The sequence below is a fragment of the Rutilus rutilus genome (assembly GCF_951802725.1).
Source record: "Rutilus rutilus genome assembly, chromosome: 3".
Taxonomy (NCBI): Eukaryota; Metazoa; Chordata; class Actinopteri; order Cypriniformes; family Leuciscidae; genus Rutilus; species Rutilus rutilus.
The window spans coordinates 59,492,623-59,509,415 of NC_140211.1; the positions used below are offsets into that span (position 1 = coordinate 59,492,623).

The 16,793-nt window shown below is 41.3% G+C and overlaps 1 protein-coding gene across 1 annotated transcript; it reads right to left on the reverse strand.

The window, feature by feature from the left end:
* Window positions 1–118: 118 nt before the first annotated feature.
* Window positions 119–12,523, reverse strand: sdr16c5b (short chain dehydrogenase/reductase family 16C, member 5b). The gene is made up of 7 exons (XM_084403837.1): window positions 12,378–12,523; window positions 11,959–12,297; window positions 11,138–11,269; window positions 10,732–10,831; window positions 4,379–4,523; window positions 1,246–1,371; window positions 119–709 (listed from the first exon to the last, which is right to left on the reverse strand). Exons 2-7 carry the CDS (start codon window positions 12,277–12,279, stop codon window positions 613–615), a joined length of 921 nt encoding a protein of 306 aa, XP_084259963.1. The 5' UTR covers window positions 12,280–12,297; window positions 12,378–12,523; the 3' UTR covers window positions 119–612.
* Between the last annotated feature and the right edge of the window lie 4,270 nt (window positions 12,524–16,793).

The window sequence follows — 16,793 nt, forward strand, 5'->3', positions numbered from 1 at the left end:
CACACACACACACACACATACTTCATAAATCATGTGAATGTTTAAGTGCTTTGGTGGAGCTGATATGTCTTCATAAAAGTGTGTAGATTTTTACGAAAAAAGAAGAAGCAAACTATACTATAATTGGTAGATTTATTAGTACCACAATAATACAAACCAACTACTTTGATTATACAATCATTCAGTCATTAAGTAAGTCATTAAAACACAGTTAAAAGATATAAAAATAAAAAATTAACAGAAAATCATCATCTATCATATATTTAACCTCTAAAGTCAGAAATGGTTTCTTGGGTGCAAATTAAGTGCAAACGGATAAATGTCATGAGGCAAAATGTTGCTATTATTAAAACGTAAACTTCTTCATATTGATGAAACAGAAGTGCAGATTGGTCACAGTGTGTGTGTCAGTTTTAAACATTTCTAGATTTATTATGCATGTTTAATGTGTAAGTATTCCTTCTCTCTCTCTCTCTCTCTGTCTCTCTCTCTCTCTCTCTCTCTCTCTCTCTCTCTCTCTCTCTCTCTCTCTCTCTCTCTGTCTCTCTGTCTCTCTCTCTCTCTCTCTCTCTCTCTTCATTAGTTGTTTCCCGGTTCCTCTAATGGTGGAAATTAATCGCTCTTATTCCCATGACCTTTGAACTTAGCCATGAAGTTGAACGCTCCCAGATATCCGCCCAACAGCACACCGATCTTAGTGGGAAGAAAACTGTGTGACGGAGAAAAGAAACTGTTATTCAAACACAACGACTTAACAAAACACACAACTTTTACAAAACGTTTCAAACGAAGCCACGGAAGAACTGCTGTGAGTCTCCGAGCGAATCGATTCGAGTGAGTCGATGATTCAGTGACTCATTCATAAAGACAGAGGCTTGGAGGCATTGTGTAAAAAAACAATGTCCTTAAAGGTTTAAGAAATTCAATGTTGAATCAAAATATTTCTTTCTAAAGTTTGTGTGTGTGTGTGTGTGTCTAATCAGTGCTTTTCTCATCTAACACAATAATGACTTTAAATGATCATGTAATAAATTAGATTAATAACTTTAATGGCTTGACAGAAGACGAGTCAGGTGTGAGTAAATGTATGCTGTGAAAAACACATTTGCTATGAACATTAATGCACATCTTGGCGTTTCCATCCAGCGATTATTTATGCGATATCTCAGAATGCGCATTAAACAGGATTATGGAAACGTGAAGTGTGTTTTATGTCTGAATCTGAAGCAGAAGTTTCACACTCACTTCCTCAGAGCGATGACGAAGTAAAGGCTTCGAGGCATGTAGAGATAAACCTGATCCCGGCGGACCGCGTCCACAATCTTCCGGACCGCATAATCCGGATCAAGAATAGGCATGAGTCTGGGAAATCTGCAACACACACACACACACACACACACACACACACACACACGTAATCGTTTTTATACTGTACAAACTGTATATTCTCTCTCCTTACACTAACCCGACCCCTAAACCTACCCATCACACATACACACACACACACACACACTAACCCGACCCCTAAACCTACCCATCACACACACACACACACACACGTAATCGTTTTTATACTGTACAAACTGTATATTCTCTCTCCTTACACTAACCCGACCCCTAAACCTACCCATCACACATACACACACACACACACTAACCCGACCCCTAAACCTACCCATCACACATACACACACACACACACTAACCCGACCCCTAAACCTACCCATCACACACACACACACACACACACACACACACTAACCCGAACCCTACCCCTAAACCTACCCAACACACACACACACTAACCCGAACCCTACCCCTAAACCTACCCATCACACACACACACACACACACACACACACTAACCCGAACCCTACCCCTAAACCTACCCAACACACACACACACTAACCCGAACCCTACCCCTAAACCTACCCATCACACACACACACACACACACACACACTAACCCAAACCCTACCCCTAAACCTACCCATCACACACACACACACACACACACACTAACCCAAACCCTACCCCTAAACCTACCCAACACACACACACACTAACCCGAACCCTACCCCTAAACCTACCCATCACACACACACACACACACACACACACACACACACACTAACCCGAACCCTACCCCTAAACCTACCCATCACACACACACACACACACACACACACACACACTAACCCAAACCCTACCCCTAAACCTACCCAACACACACACACACTAACCCGAACCCTACCCCTAAACCTACCCATCACACACACACACACACACACTAACCCGAACCCTACCCCTAAACCTACCCATCACACACACACACACTAACCCGAACCCTACCCCTAAACCTACCCATCACACACACACACACACACACACTAACCCAAACCCTACCCCTAAACCTACCCATCACACACACACACACACACTAACCCGAACCCTACCCCTAAACCTACCCATCACACACACACACACACACACACACACACACACACACACACACACACACACACACTAACCCGAACCCTACCCCTAAACCTACCCATCACACATACACACACACACACACACACACTAACCCGACCCCTAAACCTACCCATCACACACTAGTGATGTATGTCTCGAGACCGGTCTTGGTCTCGAGACCGGTCTCGAGACCACTTTTACGTGGTCTCGGTCTTGTCACGGCCTTGACGGTCTTTGGTCTTGGTCTTGTCTTGATCTCGGACCTCTCGGTCTTGTCTAGGTCTCGCTGTCTCAGACCGACATAGTGGTCGGGGATTTAGCAATACAATAGGCTACTACAATATCCACGACGACACAACGTTCGATAATGCAAAATTATTATCCGCAACGGAACGGATTGAAGCGCGCGTCCGAGTGAAGACGGCGTGTGCGCCCAATATACGAGAAAACACTTTATCCGCGCCACTGATCGCAGCAGCAATCACTTGATTTAAAAAAAACACATATCAGTGACATGATGGGTTTTAACTTCATTCAGGAGATTTTGGGTAACTGCACAACTGACAGATGACTTTGAGCGCAGTCAGCGCACCGCCAACGGTGTGTGTGTGTGTGTGTGTAACCATAGCGACAAAACGACCAACTTTCGGATCCTGCACTTAAGCCTATAATTTCGTTTTTAAACATTTTATTATGTATTTAAAAGTTGCAGAATGGATTCATTTGGAGACTCCGAAATCGGCAGAGATAGGCAGGCATTTGCTTAGACGAATTTGTGTCTTTGATATCTCTCTCTCTGTGTGTGTGTGTGTATGTGTGTGTGCATGTGTGTGTGTGTGTGTTGTTTGATTACAGTATTGTATTTAAGATGGTGTTAGACTAAATAAATGGTCTTTTAAATATCATCTGCATATCTCCGTTGTGTTGACTAAACATTAGGCCTAATCCAAGTTTATAATTGCGTATCTTTAATTTGATGTTACGATTTCACCTACACATTAAGTATAATTTCAATTGGTTACATATTTCTCATTCTTTAGACAGTTGTTGGAGGGGCAAGATGGTGTTGGAGGTGTTTGATGTTTTGTCAGATGAACCAGTCAGTACCAGTCATGTCAGTCCTCAACAGTACACAAAAGTTAAGGGAGTCTCAATCCTCTAATAGTGCAGTAACAGCCGTCATGCAATTGCTACACATAGTTGATCTCACCCTGCAAAAACATTTACAGTGAGCTCACAGTCACACACATGACATGGTCTGTCTCTGTATTGTTCTGCCTGTGTAGTTGAGGTAATACCATCTAATATGTATTGAATGTAAACTAAGCTTCTGTTGCTGCTGTTCTTGAATTCATATTGCTTAGCTTCAACACTAGTCTATTTTTTTCCCTCCGGTCTCGACTTGGTCTTGGTCTTGTCTTGGTCTCGGTTTAGGCGGTCTTGACTACAAGTCTATCACACACACACACACACACACACACACACACACACACACACACACACACACACACTAACCCGACCCCTAAACCTACCCATCACACACACACACACACACACACTAACCCGACCCCTAAACCTACCCATCACACACACACACACACACACACACACACACACACACACACTAACCCGACCCCTAAACCTACCCATCTCTAACACACACACACACACACACACACACACACACACCTGAAGGGGGTTAATTCTGAGATAACAACCGACTGGATCTACATTCTCCCTTACATAATCCGGATCAGTTCTTGCTCTAGATAATGATTCCTCATGTATTCCTCGAGCTGCTTTGGATAAAACTGTGTGTTAAATCAATGTATTGGTCCAGATCTAACATTCATGTCTTCAACAATACAGAAAATTACATTCTGTTAAGCAGTTTCTTACTTAGTGTTGGCGCCGTCGAACATGCCGGTGTTGATGAAGAACGGGCAGATGATGGTGGTCTTCACTCCATCACAACCCGAAGCCAGCAGCTCCAGCGCCATCGACTCCGCAAACCCCACCGCCGCAAACTTACTCGCGCAGTAATCTGAGGACATCACACACTTACTCGTACAGTAATCTGAGGACATCACACACTTACTCGCACAGTAATCTGAGGACATCAGACACTTACTCGCACAGTAATCTGAGGACATCACACACTTACTCGCACAGTAATCTGAGGACATCAGACACTTACTCGCACAGTAATCCGAGGACATCACAAACTTACTCGCACAGTAATCTGAGGACATCACACACTTACTCGCACAGTAATCTGAGGACATCACACACTTACTCGCACAGTAATCTGAGGAAATCACACACTTACTCGCACAGTAATCTGAGGACATCACACACTTACTCGCGCAGTAATCTGAGGACATCACACACTTACTCGCACAGTAATCCGAGGACATCACACACTTACTCGCACAGTAATCTGAGGAAATCACACACTTACTCGCACAGTAATCTGAGGACATCACACACTTACTCGCGCAGTAATCTGAGGACATCACACACTTACTCGCACAGTAATCCGAGGACATCACAAACTTACTCGCACAGTAATCTGAGGACATCACACACTTACTCGCACAGTAATCTGAGGACATCACACACTTACTCGCACAGTAATCTGAGGACATCACACACTTACTCGCGCAGTAATCTGAGGACATCACACACTTACTCGCACAGTAATCCGAGGACATCACAAACTTACTCGCACAGTAATCTGAGGACATCACACACTTACTCGCGCAGTAATCTGAGGACATCACACACTTACTCGCACAGTAATCCGAGGACATCACAAACTTACTCGCACAGTAATCTGAGGACATCACACACTTACTCGCACAGTAATCTGAGGACATCACACACTTACTCGCACAGTAATCTGAGGAAATCACACACTTACTCGCACAGTAATCTGAGGACATCACACACTTACTCGCGCAGTAATCTGAGGACATCACACACTTACTCGCACAGTAATCCGAGGACATCACACACTTACTCGCACAGTAATCTGAGGACATCACACACTTACTCTTAATCTGAGGACATCACACACTTACTCGCACAGTAATCTGAGGACATCACACACTTACTCTTAATCTGAGGACATCACACACTTACTCGCACAGTAATCTGAGGACATCACACACTTACTCGCACAGTAATCTGAGGAAATCACACACTTACTCGCACAGTAATCTGAGGACAGCACACACTTACTCTTAATCTGAGGACATCACACACTTACTCTTAATCTAAGGACATCACACACTTACTCGCACAGTAATCTGAGGACATCACAAACTTACTTGTACAGTAATCTGAGGACATCACACACTTACTCTTAATCTAAGGACATCACACACTTACTCGCACAGTAATCTGAGGACGACACAAACTTACTCGCACAGTAATCTGAGGACATCACACACTTACTCTTAATCTGAGGACATCACACACTTACTCGCACAGTAATCTGAGGACATCACAAACTTACTCGCACAGTAATCTGAGGACATCACAAACTTACTTGTACAGTAATCTGAGGACATCACACACTTACTCGCACAGTAATCTGAGGACATCACACACTTACTCGCACAGTAATCTGAGGACATCACAAATTTACTCGCACAGTAATCTGAGGACATCACAAACTTACTTGTACAGTAATCTGAGGACGACAAACTTACTCGCACAGTAATCTGAGGACATCACAAACTTACTTGTACAGTAATCTGAGGACGGCACAAACTTACTCGCACAGTAATCTGAGGACGGCACAAACTTACTCGCACAGTAATCTGAGGACGGCACAAACTTACTCGCACAGTAATCTGAGGACGGCACAAACTTACTCACACAGTAATCTGAGGACGGCACAAACTTACTCGCACAGTAATCTGAGGACATCAGACACTTACTCGCACAGTAATCTGAGGACGACACAAACTTACTCGCACAGTAATCTGAGGACATCACACACTTACTCGCACAGTAATCTGAGGACGACACAAACTTACTCGCACAGTAATCTGAGGACATCAGACACTTACTCGCACAGTAATCTGAGGACATCACACACTTACTCGCACAGTAATCTGAGGACGACACAAATTTACTCGCACAGTAATCCGAGGACATCACACACTTACTCGCACAGTAATCTGAGGACGGCACAAATTTACTCGCACAGTAATCTGAGGACGGCACAAACTTACTCGCACAGTAATCTGAGGACGGCACAAACTTACTCGCACAGTAATCTGAGGACATCAGACACTTACTCGCACAGTAATCTGAGGACGACACAAACTTACTCGCACAGTAATCTGAGGACATCACACACTTACTCGCACAGTAATCTGAGGACGACACAAACTTACTCGCACAGTAATCTGAGGACATCAGACACTTACTCGCACAGTAATCTGAGGACATCACACACTTACTCGCACAGTAATCTGAGGACGACACAAACTTACTCGCACAGTAATCCGAGGACATCACACACTTACTCGCACAGTAATCTGAGGACATCACACACTTACTCGCACAGTAATCTGAGGACGACACAAACTTACTCGCACAGTAATCCGAGGACATCACACACTTACTCGCACAGTAATCTGAGGACGGCACAAACTTACTCGCACAGTAATCTGAGGACGGCACAAACTTACTCGCACAGTAATCTGAGGACGGCACAAACTTACTCGCACAGTAATCTGAGGACATCAGACACTTACTCGCACAGTAATCTGAGGACGGCACAAATTTACTCGCACAGTAATCTGAGGACATCAGACACTTACTCGCACAGTAATCTGAGGACATCACACACTTACTCGCACAGTAATCTGAGGATGGCACAAATTTACTCGCACAGTAATCTGAGGACATCAGACACTTACTCGCACAGTAATCTGAGGACATCAGACACTTACTCGCACAGTAATCTGAGGACGACACAAACTTACTCGCACAGTAATCTGAGGACATCAGACACTTACTCGCACAGTAATCTGAGGACATCAGACACTTACTCGCACAGTAATCTGAGGACGACACAAATTTACTCGCACAGTAATCTGAGGACATCAGACACTTACTCGCACAGTAATCTGAGGACGACACAAACTTACTCGCACAGTAATCTGAGGACATCACACACTTACTCGCACAGTAATCTGAGGACGACACAAACTTACTCGCACAGTAATCTGAGGACATCACACACTTACTCGCACAGTAATCTGAGGACATCACACACTTACTTGCACAGTAATCTGAGGACGACACAAACTTACTTGCACAGTAATCCGAGGACATCACACACTTACTCGCACAGTAATCTGAGGACGGCACAAATTTACTCGCACAGTAATCTGAGGACGGCACAAACTTACTCGCACAGTAATCTGAGGACGGCACAAACTTACTCGCACAGTTATCTGAGGACGGCACAAACTTACTCGCACAGTAATCTGAGGACATCACACACTTACTCGCACAGTAATCTGAGGACGACACAAACTTACTCGCACAGTAATCTGAGGACGACACAAACTTACTCGCACAGTAATCTGAGGACATCACACACTTACTCGCACAGTAATCTGAGGACGACACAAACTTACTCGCACAGTAATCTGAGGACATCAGACACTTACTCGCACAGTAATCTGAGGACATCACACACTTACTCGCACAGTAATCTGAGGACATCACACACTTACTCGCACAGTAATCTGAGGACGACACAAACTTACTCGCACAGTAATCTGAGGACATCAGACACTTACTCGCACAGTAATCTGAGGACATCACACACTTACTCGCACAGTAATCTGAGGACGACACAAACTTACTCGCACAGTAATCTGAGGACATCAGACACTTACTCGCACAGTAATCTGAGGACATCACACACTTACTCGCACAGTAATCTGAGGACATCAGACACTTACTCGCACAGTAATCTGAGGACATCACACACTTACTCGCACAGTAATCTGAGGACATCAGACACTTACTCGCACAGTAATCTGAGGACATCACACACTTACTCGCACAGTAATCCGAGGACATCAAACACTTACTCGCACAGTAATCTGAGGACGGCACAAACTTACTCGCACAGTAATCTGAGGACATCACACACTTACTCGCACAGTAATCTGAGGACATCACACACTTACTCGCACAGTAATCTGAGGACATCACACACTTACTCGCACAGTAATCTGAGGACATCACACACTTACTCGCACAGTAATCTGAGGACATCACACACTTACTCGCACAGTAATCTGAGGACATCAGACACTTACTCGCACAGTAATCTGAGGACATCACACACTTACTCGCACAGTAATCTGAGGACATCACACACTTACTCACACAGTAATCTGAGGACATCACACACTTACTCGCACAGTAATCTGAGGACATCACACACTTACTCGCACAGTAATCCGAGGACATCACAAACTTACTCGCACAGTAATCTGAGGACATCACACACTTACTCGCGCAGTAATCTGAGGACATCACACACTTACTCGCACAGTAATCTGAGGACATCAGACACTTACTCGCACAGTAATCTGAGGACATCACACACTTACTCGCACAGTAATCTGAGGACATCACACACTTACTCACACAGTAATCTGAGGACATCACACACTTACTCGCACAGTAATCTGAGGACATCACACACTTACTCGCACAGTAATCTGAGGACATCACACACTTACTCGCACAGTAATCTGAGGACATCACACACTTACTCACACAGTAATCTGAGGACATCACACACTTACTCGCACAGTAATCCGAGGACATCACACACTTACTCGCACAGTAATCTGAGGACCTCACACACTTACTCGCGCAGTAATCTGAGGACATCACACACTTACTCGCACAGTAATCTGAGGACATCACACACTTACTCGCACAGTAATCTGAGGACATCACACACTTACTCGCACAGTAATCTGAGGACATCACACACTTACTCGCACAGTAATCTGAGGACATGTAGTGATAAATACACACTTCCTCCTGAAAGAGAGATATTAGTGTTGATATTAGTGTTACAGTTTTTCTCAGTCGCTTTGGTGCATTTCTCACATCACTATTTACATTTGCACAACAGTTAGTTCAACCTCCACAACATTTAGTCATTTGTGCACATCATAGTAGCAGTTTCTCATTCCTTCCAACAAACTGCAAATGCTTTTGGACATGCATCAATTCCTTTCATACAACTCTCTGCTGTTTTATAACATTATCATTTGCTTATGTCATGTCAGTCAAAATTAACTATACTTGTGAATGCTGAATAGTCATTCCATATAAAACTAATAGTCCTCATTTCATTGCTTGAGTCAGTACATACAAAAATGTTGAACTAGTTGTCAAAATCTGTCAAGCAAATTTTACACATTTTTTAAAAACTTTTTTTTTCTTGAAAAAAGCAAGACCCTTTCTCTTTTTCTGATTGCAAGAGATGATATTTGCTGTGATGTAGATGAAATTATGTGGCCAGACAGAGAGGAACGTCTGTGCATGAATGATTACAGTACTATGTATGTTGTATGTTCAGTTCCAGTATGTACTGCAGTATTGTGTACAGTTGTGCACAGCTCTACCCAAAGGGAGTTTATGTTTGTTGTAAATAAGGGTGTATTTTTTCTTTTGCACAGTGCTGTGAACAAATTAGAATTGCAAAGAGCATATGCAGTAAAAATGTGAAACATACATATTCAGTGTCTTGTACTCAGTTACCTCACTAAATACTGTAATGTGTAACTTTACTGTATTTTTCAAATGGCTGTGCAAATAGTATATAGTGCTGTCTCGAGCATGTTCAGGTAGTGTCACCAAGATCTGACTTTTTTGCATTGGAAAACATTTACAGAGTAAACTGTCATAATGAAAACATGACAAAGCCATTTGACTATCTTGTTCATAAACAATGGTGTCAGGACTCTTCATCTTGATGACACTGACACTTTCATTGACATGAATACTTGCTTTTGAGGAATGAGCTATCCATTTTGAGCAAGTGACACGCTTTTGCAGGTTATCAACTAGGTTTTGCAGTTTGTACTAATTGTTTTGAGAACTGCATTAACTGTTGTGCAAATGTAAATAGTGATGTGAGAAATGCACCAAAGCGACTGAGAAAAACTGTAAACTGAGAAGATCTACTGTACCTGCCAGTCCATTTACTCCGATGAGTCCAGCAGAACTCGCTATACTGACCAGATGACCTCGATTACCAGCAATCATAGCCGGCAGGAACGCCTTATACATCTGAGAGGAGAGACAGACTATCAGGATCAGATAGACAGACAGACAGACAGATAGTTGGATAGATAGACAGATAGACAGATAGACAGATAGATAGATAGATAGATAGATAGATAGATAGATAGATAGATAGATAGATAGATAGGTTGATAGATAGATAGATAGGTTGATAGATAGATAGATAGATAGATAGATAGATAGATAGATAGATAGATAGATAGATAGGTTGATAGATAGATAGATAGATAGATAGATAGATAGATAGATAGATAGATAGATAGATAGATAGATAGATAGATAGATAGATACCCAGAAGTGTGCTAGGCTGTTGACCTCCATAGTCTTCTCCACCAGCGCATCAGGAGAATCCATGAACTTCTTCCCAGTAACAATTCCTGCATTATTTATCAAAATTGTGACGTCACCAACCTCACGCTTCACCTTAAGAAAACAAACGGAACAAGTCGTGACTTACACTTCTTCTTATTAGCCTGATTAAAATGTTTACTTAAAGTTGCCTTAAAGTTTTAAGTGTCAAAGAATTTAGTTTTTTTTTTTTTAGTTTTTTTACCATTACTAATGAATAATATTAAGCTGAAACAAGTCAAAGTTGTGTGATAAAAACATTTACGGTGTAGCTACTGAAAATAAACATGTGAGCGAAAGAAAGACAGTAGAAATCATAATGTTTATGGTCATTACAAATGTTGATGCGACTAAAAACACCATGCGGGTAACCGACAGCTATACTGACGTCATCGTGATGACGTGCACCAGTGTGCTGTATTACACCTGGGTGTATTTTTTTATTTTAATAGACGAAGATTACCACCAAATGTGGGCTTTATTGTTAATCTTTGTTTGATTATGGGGAAATACCATAAACATAATGTGAAGCTTTTATGCTATGATGATTTCATACCTGTTTTTTTTATTTTAATTTTAATTATGATTTTCTTTCTTTTTATATGTATTATTATTATTATTATTAAATTACACTGTATATTTTTCTTTTCCTATTTGTTGTAGCCTAGTCTATATTTGTTTAATAATTTGCCACTATATGTTGGATTATTGTCATATTTATTTTTTGTATGAGACTGGCATTCATTAAATAAAAACACACACACCTGGCTCGCGGTCCTGTACACCTCCTCGCGCTCGCTGCAGTCGCAGGTGTACGTGTATGCGCGCGCCCCGAGCTCCTCTTTGATCGCGCGCGCGGTCTCTTTGAGCGCGTCCTCGTTGATGTCCCACAGCACCAGGCGCGCGTCCAGGCGCGCGAACTCCATCGCCATGAGCCGCCCGATCCCGCTGCCCGCGCCGGTCACGAGCACGAGCTCCCCGGACACGCTCTTCCGTCGAACCGGGACAAACAACCGAACCAGCGCTTCTAACGTGTAGACCAGCGACAAGCAGAGCACCTGGAGAGTCTCCAGGAGGAAGTTCATGATGATGGCGAATAGATCCTGGAGGCGAAAGGGTTCACAGTCAACTTTATTCAGTAATAATAATCGGGTTTATCCGTGCGCTACAGCCGGTGTCTTACCTCTCTCGTCACTGATACGACTGCAGATTGGCCCCGTTCATCTCGCCTTTACCCGAGTGTGTCTGTGCTCGACCTTCGCTCCGGGGTCCGGTTATGACTCCGTGTTTGCCGAAGACAAAGTTCATCTCCGAGTCATAACGGGATGCAGTGGGCGCGGCTTCGGTTTAACCGTTTGACGCCCGCGAACTGACGCCCGCGAACTGACGCGCGCAATCGAGACAAACACTCTCTTTATCATTAGCCTTCAATCTCCTCATAAAGAGCAGCTCATTTCATTATAGTGGGAAATTAATAGGTGGAGCTCAGAACATTTATGCCTATATTTAGGCTACACAAACACGAGGTTAAATCTTCACCTCTGACTGACAGAAGCTTGTGTTCAAGGGCCCTTATTTTGGACATGACATCTTTTGGTAACATTATTTTACTGTGTCTGTGTTACATATTTTACATACTTACCACAGTAAATTATGCATAATTACATGCAACTAAACCTTACCCAAATCCTACCCTAACCCTAGAGTAAGTACATGTTGTTTATTAATATTACTCAGTACTTAAATATATAGGCTAATTACACTGTAACAATGACACCTTAAAATAAAGTGTTACCGAAATCTTTTTTTACGGCAGCATTGATGGTAAATCAGTGTTAGAGCAAGTTACATAATCATATTCCTTTTTTCAGATAACTATAATAAAGTAATGCATTTACAAAATATCCGAGTTACTTTTTCAAAGCTTTTCCCATGTAGTGACTGAAGGCTCTCCTGAGAGAATCGTGAGTCTGGACATGATTATTAATGTCAATCATATTATAGTTCTGGACTAAATGTGAACATGCATTTACTCTTATATGCACAAAAACACATTCAGTATTCCTCAAAATCAATAAAAACAATAAAATGCAAACTCTGAATATTATGCAAACCCGCAATAATTATCTTTAACAATGTACTTTATGCATTTAATCTCACTTTATTAACCAATGCTTTTGCTTTTGACCTTCGATGATCCCATTCAATCACAGGAATAAGCAAACATGACTTTTGATGAACATCTTTTGTGCTTTTTTTGTTATGAAAAACAGGTGATAAAAAGAAACGCATTACTTTCCATAAAAGTAACTAAGTATTGCAACTAGTAACATTTTTAGGGAGTAACGCAATATTGTAATCCATTATTTTAATAACTTTCCCCGACACCGTTCATAATATAACTATAATGACGACAATAGTCATAAACTGTAAGAGAATAGCGGAGGAGAAGATTGTTTGCCAGTGGATGATAAAAACATAACAGCGCGTGAATAAACAATGTTATCGAGCTGAAATAGTTATTGTTGATAAAACACTTTATTTTAGTGTCTTTCTTACACTTATTACATATAGTTACTGTAGTAATTACTATAAATTGTGCTTCGTTACATGCAACTAACCCTAAACCAGCCCTAACCCTGCATGTTAATTATTATTAAATGTGTAATTACACTGTAACACTGTTACACTTACACACAGTTACACTTTACAGTGTAATTATACATTTAAGTAATATTAATCAACAACATGAACTTACTATAGGGTTTAGGGTTAGCAGCATGTAATTATTACTGTTATTACTACAGGCCAAGAAATGGTCAAAATGTATATTAAGCTCTTTAGCGTAGGTGGTGCATATGAGATAGCCTATATACACGCATGCTTATTGCATAATAGCTTTAGGGTCATGGAATATCCCAGACCAGATATTTTACCATTTTAAGAATTGCTTTAATGTAAGGGACAGCCCTAAAAGCTTAAGACGGCCCCTATCAAACCATATAAAAGGTTTTGTTTCCTGCTGTTCGGGGCCGCACTTCGAGGTGAAGACCTATACGCATTTCTGTTATTTTTTTTCCTTTTTGAATTTATTGTCTTTGTCTTGTTCTGAAACCTTTTTAAGTAAAACGAAACCAATTTTTGGTGATTCGAAAAACTTTTAAAATAAGTCTCAGAGTGATTTTTTCCTAGAGATATCTTTACTTTGTTAAAGTTTAGATATTAATAGTAAGCAAAAGCCCAGTGAAACGGATCATTTTTTAATAAATTCAACGAATCATTTTACATGCAACTAAACCTCAACCAAATCCTACTCCTACCCTAACCCTAGATAGTACATGTAGTTTATTAATATTACTCAGTACTTAAATATATAATTACACTGTAACAATGACACCCAATAATAAAGTGTAACCGACTTTATTTTAGTGTCTTTGTAACGTTACATGAGCTTACTGCAGGTGTTAAAACCACAGCTCGCTTCTCGCCTCATCTCTAACTGTGAGGACTCTTTCCATCTTCTTAAAGGAGAACTCCGGTCAATTTTAACATTGAACGTTGACTTCAATGGGGCAAGTTTTATACCTGCTTTTAGCCTCTTAACATCCTTGATGTGTCATTACAAGTGCACAGGTCATGTGAGTGATTCCTTCAGAGTGAACACGAGTGAATCTGACTGCAGTAGATGTGAAAGATATGAATAAAAATGATGTTTATTCAGCCAGCGCACATACCTGTATTTACATCCTGTTTTCGGTCGAAGTCCACAGTAGTCGATTGTCGAGTTCTCCACTGTTGCTTAGTTACCTATGATCACGCGCCTGAGCTCGACAATCGACTACTATGGACTCGAGAACAGGATGTAAATACAGGTATGTGCGCTGGCTGAATTAACTTAATTTTTATTAATATCTTTCACATCTACTGCAGTCAGATTCACCCGTGTTCACTCTGAAGGAATCACTCACATGACCTGTGCACTTGTAATGACACATCAAGGATGTTAAGAGGCTAAAAGCAGGTTTAAAACTTGCCCTATTGAAGTCAACAGGGTGCAAATCTTAAAACGAGGATAACACGGTGTAGGCAACACAGATTTCTGTCGTTGTTCTCTGTACTGACAGCACTCCAAATGTACAAAAAAATGAGCTCAATGTTAAAATTGACCGGAGTTCTCCTTTAAGCCGTGCTAAAAGGTCAAATAAGCAGGCATAGCCTTAACACCTGTTGTTCCACTGAACTCACTCAGAGAGATCACAGAAAACCACAAACACTGTGGTTACAAAGCAAGCTTACTACATGCTTCTAGCGTTACAAGCTTCTTTTGCAAGCAATGACATTTAAACTATAAGACATTGTCACAGGGCGGGTTTGCATCAAGTGATTCAAACTTCTCCTATAAACAGGATATTTCACAATTTGGACATTTAAACTGATTCTCTAACATAACTCACCTTACAATACTAAGTAATCTTTTATGCAATCTCTCCATCTGTCTGAGAATCCTCATCATTTGTCGGCTTTGATATGTCAGCTCGTTCCGTGGATGCTGGGTCCTTCTTCTTCCTCTTCTCCGTTTTCTTAGCTTTATGAAGTTCTCTGGCGTGGTCTTTCTGGAGTCGTGCAACTAAAAGATCGTCCATAGATGTTTCAGTTTTGTCAGTTACTTTTGAGACACTGTCAGTTCCCTTTGAAACATGTAAATCATTCAGGAGAGGTTCCAATTTAAGGGATTTATCAGAAGATTTCATATTAGAATCTCAACACAACAGGTTACATGTAGCCTAACATATATAACAAGGACACTGTAAGATAAAGTGTTACCGATCAGACATTAGACTTGATTTGGCAGTTGTGGGGTTAAGGTTACGCTATAGATCAAAGGTGGCGTAGATATGCGACGTGTAAAACACACGAGATAGAGATGTCGACTGCAGGTTTTAGTTCCCACAGTAAAGCTGTATGATAAAGCCTGATCTTCTAGAGAGATCAAGTTTCCATGAGAATACTTTCCTGCATTCGAATCCCACTTGCCTTGATTGAATGAGTTTCATGATAGTAGAAGTGCTTTACCATGATGAACCATGTAATCAAACTACACTTTTATATAAATGTACTCGATCCAGAAAAGGCTCAAACGTCTTAAAATCTCCCTGAAGTCAATAATTATTTCCTTAAAACTCATCTTTAATCACCAAAAGTTTTTTCCTTGAAAATAAATTCTTCATGGCTTAAAATATCTTGAATGTAACTCGACACTCTTGCCTCATTTAGTATTCGTGGTTCTATGTATATGCAAATGAGCCCCGCCTCCACTCACTCACTCAGAGATCCACTGGTTGACGATCACACGTTGATCTGATTGGTTACAAGGTAGTTTGTGACGTCAGAAACACCAGCGATTTCAAAGCGTGTTTTTGAGACTGTCTTTGGTTCACTGCAGTTTTAAGGAGGAAATACTCAGCAATGGTGTCGACTTATGAACTTACACATGCTTTGTCTTAAAGCAGATTAAAAACACCACATAGACACATAAACAACATTAAACGCTGGATTTTCACCAGAGACGGCTGATTTCTATTCAACACACACATTCTGA

Excerpts from the sequence above, each read along its gene's own strand:
- sdr16c5b (XM_084403837.1), bottom strand. The coding sequence starts at position 12,279 with ATGAACTTCCTCCTGGAGACTCTCCAGGTGCTCTGCTTGTCGCTGGTC. Across the intron at positions 10,832-11,137 it reads ACAGCCTAGCACACTTCTGG|ATGTATAAGGCGTTCCTGCC; the intron begins GTATCTATCTAT and ends CTCTCCTCTCAG. Across the intron at positions 4,524-10,731 it reads CGGAGTAAATGGACTGGCAG|ATTACTGCGCGAGTAAGTTT; the intron begins GTACAGTAGATC and ends TGATGTCCTCAG.